Here is a 2242-nt window from a genome sequence, read left to right as displayed (position 1 = left end):
ACGCATAATACCCTCCCCACTATAGTAACGAAGGGTATAAAAACAAATTAAATGCTTTATTATTACAAAATCAAATTCATATTTTTAACACACTCACTGATGTAGGGTTTCACATGGTCGACCAAGGCCCGACTATACATGCTCACTTGTTTTGGTTGTTTAGGTTCCAAATTTAAACTCATGTTATCACGAATGTTTGATGAATAATATTCAATTTAAATTTAGATCACACACATATTAAACTCTATTATCTTAAAGTTGTTTAATTTCTTTAAAGTTTAAATATTAAGACTTGTTTGAAAGTTTAGCTTTTCTCTTTTTTTCGAGTTAGATTCTATATTAAATTGTTTACTATAATACTAAATTTCAATCTTTTAATTCACATATAAATGGTAATTCTCTTTCACAATCATTATCATTCCAATCGAAATCCTCCTCCCATGTGTGTATACATTTCTCATGGCCACTTTTATCATTCGGTTCGCCAGCATGCCATAAGAATAATTTTACATTTTCACCCGTTTCAATCCATTTGAAAATGCCATTTATTTTATAGGCACCCAACCAGTAGGGGAATATACGACCTTTAAGTAGACACATTTAAAAGTTATATTATTATTCTAAATTTATTTTATTAATAAATATAAAATATAAATTACCATATTTTGTTTTTATAATCGATTTTAAATATTCAAATTCATCATAATTTTCAATTTTAAATAGACTCATACTCATATTTTTACAATAGTCGAAGGCATTTTGCCAAGTTAACTGAAATTAAATAAATGTGAAAATAATCATAATTTGAAATAATGAAAAATATTTTTTAAGTTAAAAAAAAAATTAACTTTTTTTAAAATTTTTATCACTTACAAATTTTTGCTCTTCAATCAGATAAGCTTTATTAATATTTTTAGCTACGCTCATGTTATCATTTAATAAACAAATAAATAATATGTTAATAAACAAAAGAAACTTAAGCCGGTCTTTTATTCGCATTTTTTCAAAAAATAAAGAATCACTCTCTTTGAAATTATTTTTACAACTGAGCACGATGGCGTTCATATTCTTGAAAGACAAAGTTTTGAAGCTGTTAAACAGCTTTTAAGAGATTAAATAGCCGGTATGCTACACAAGTTTAGGAAGGTATATAAGGTTATAATAATAACTTTGGTGAGATCAATGAGCTATTTCATATCAATATGTAAATTAAAATAATGAAACATTATAAGTTTCTATTGAAATTTAATTTCAATGCATTCTGAGTTAAAAAAAGGTTTATAGTTTTTTTTGTTTAAGTAAAAGCAATTAACAAATATAGTAATTACACTAGACAACACTGAAAACGCCTTTTAAATAAAAATAGCAGATTCATATGTATTTCCACCCGCTGAGTTCAAAAATTATTATTCCCGTTTAGTTCCAGTTTTCGAGTTATTATGCATTTTGTAAAAACATTTTTTAATACATTTTTTTTTTTTTGAGATTTTTAATTTAATTACTCAGAACCGGACCAATATTCATAGAGTTGTTAAACAACATGGTAATCAACATAAAATTATCTATCATTAGAGTATAGTCACGCTAACAGTTAGGGTTCTATAGTTGAAACCAAAAGTCGAATTTTCGACTTTTTGCATTTTATGAAAAGTCGATTTTTCGACTTTTTTCATTTAATTAAATGTCGACTTTTCGACTTTTTGACTATTTTCGACTTTTTTCGACTGTTTTCTGACTATTTTTTAACTTTTTTCGACATTTCCACTTTTTTCGACTTTTTCCGACTTTTCGATTTTTTCAACTTTTTTACTATTTTCGACTTTTTTCCGACTATTTTTTTTAATTTTTTCGACTTTTTCCGACTTTTCGATTTTTTTTCGACTTTTTAACTATTTTCGACTTTTTTCCGACTATTTTTTGACTTTTTCGAGTTTTTCCGACTATTTTTGAGTTTTTTACTTTTTTAAAATTTTCGACTATTTTTGACTTTTTCCTACAATTTTCGAGTTTTCGACTTTATTTGACTTCTTCCGACTATAATCGACTTTTTTCTACTTTTTTCGACTTATCGACTTTTTTCCGACTATTTTTTGACTTTTTTCACTTTTTTCGACTATTTTGACTTTTTTAAAATTTTCGACTATTATTCGATTTTTTTCATTTAATTTAATGTCGACTTTTTGACTATTTTCGACTTCTTTCGACAGTTTTCAGAATATTTTTTTTTACTTTTTCCGACTTT

The 2242-nt window shown here is 25.8% G+C and overlaps 1 protein-coding gene across 1 annotated transcript; it reads right to left on the bottom strand.

Annotated features, from left to right (window-relative positions):
* Positions 1–37: 37 nt before the first annotated feature.
* LOC124421291 (E-selectin-like) lies at positions 38–1054 on the bottom strand. The gene is made up of 3 exons (XM_046956219.1): positions 874–1054; positions 660–771; positions 38–584 (listed from the first exon to the last, which is right to left on the bottom strand). The coding sequence occupies exons 1-3, from the start codon at positions 997–999 to the stop codon at positions 367–369; spliced, it is 456 nt and encodes a 151-aa protein (XP_046812175.1). The 5' UTR covers positions 1000–1054; the 3' UTR covers positions 38–366.
* Between the last annotated feature and the right edge of the window lie 1188 nt (positions 1055–2242).

Source organism: Lucilia cuprina, chromosome 2 (genome assembly GCF_022045245.1).
Source record: "Lucilia cuprina isolate Lc7/37 chromosome 2, ASM2204524v1, whole genome shotgun sequence".
In the NCBI taxonomy this organism is placed as follows: Eukaryota; Metazoa; Arthropoda; class Insecta; order Diptera; family Calliphoridae; genus Lucilia; species Lucilia cuprina.
The sequence above is the reverse complement of the archived record's forward strand: the minus strand, read 5'-3'. Positions and strand labels throughout refer to the sequence as shown.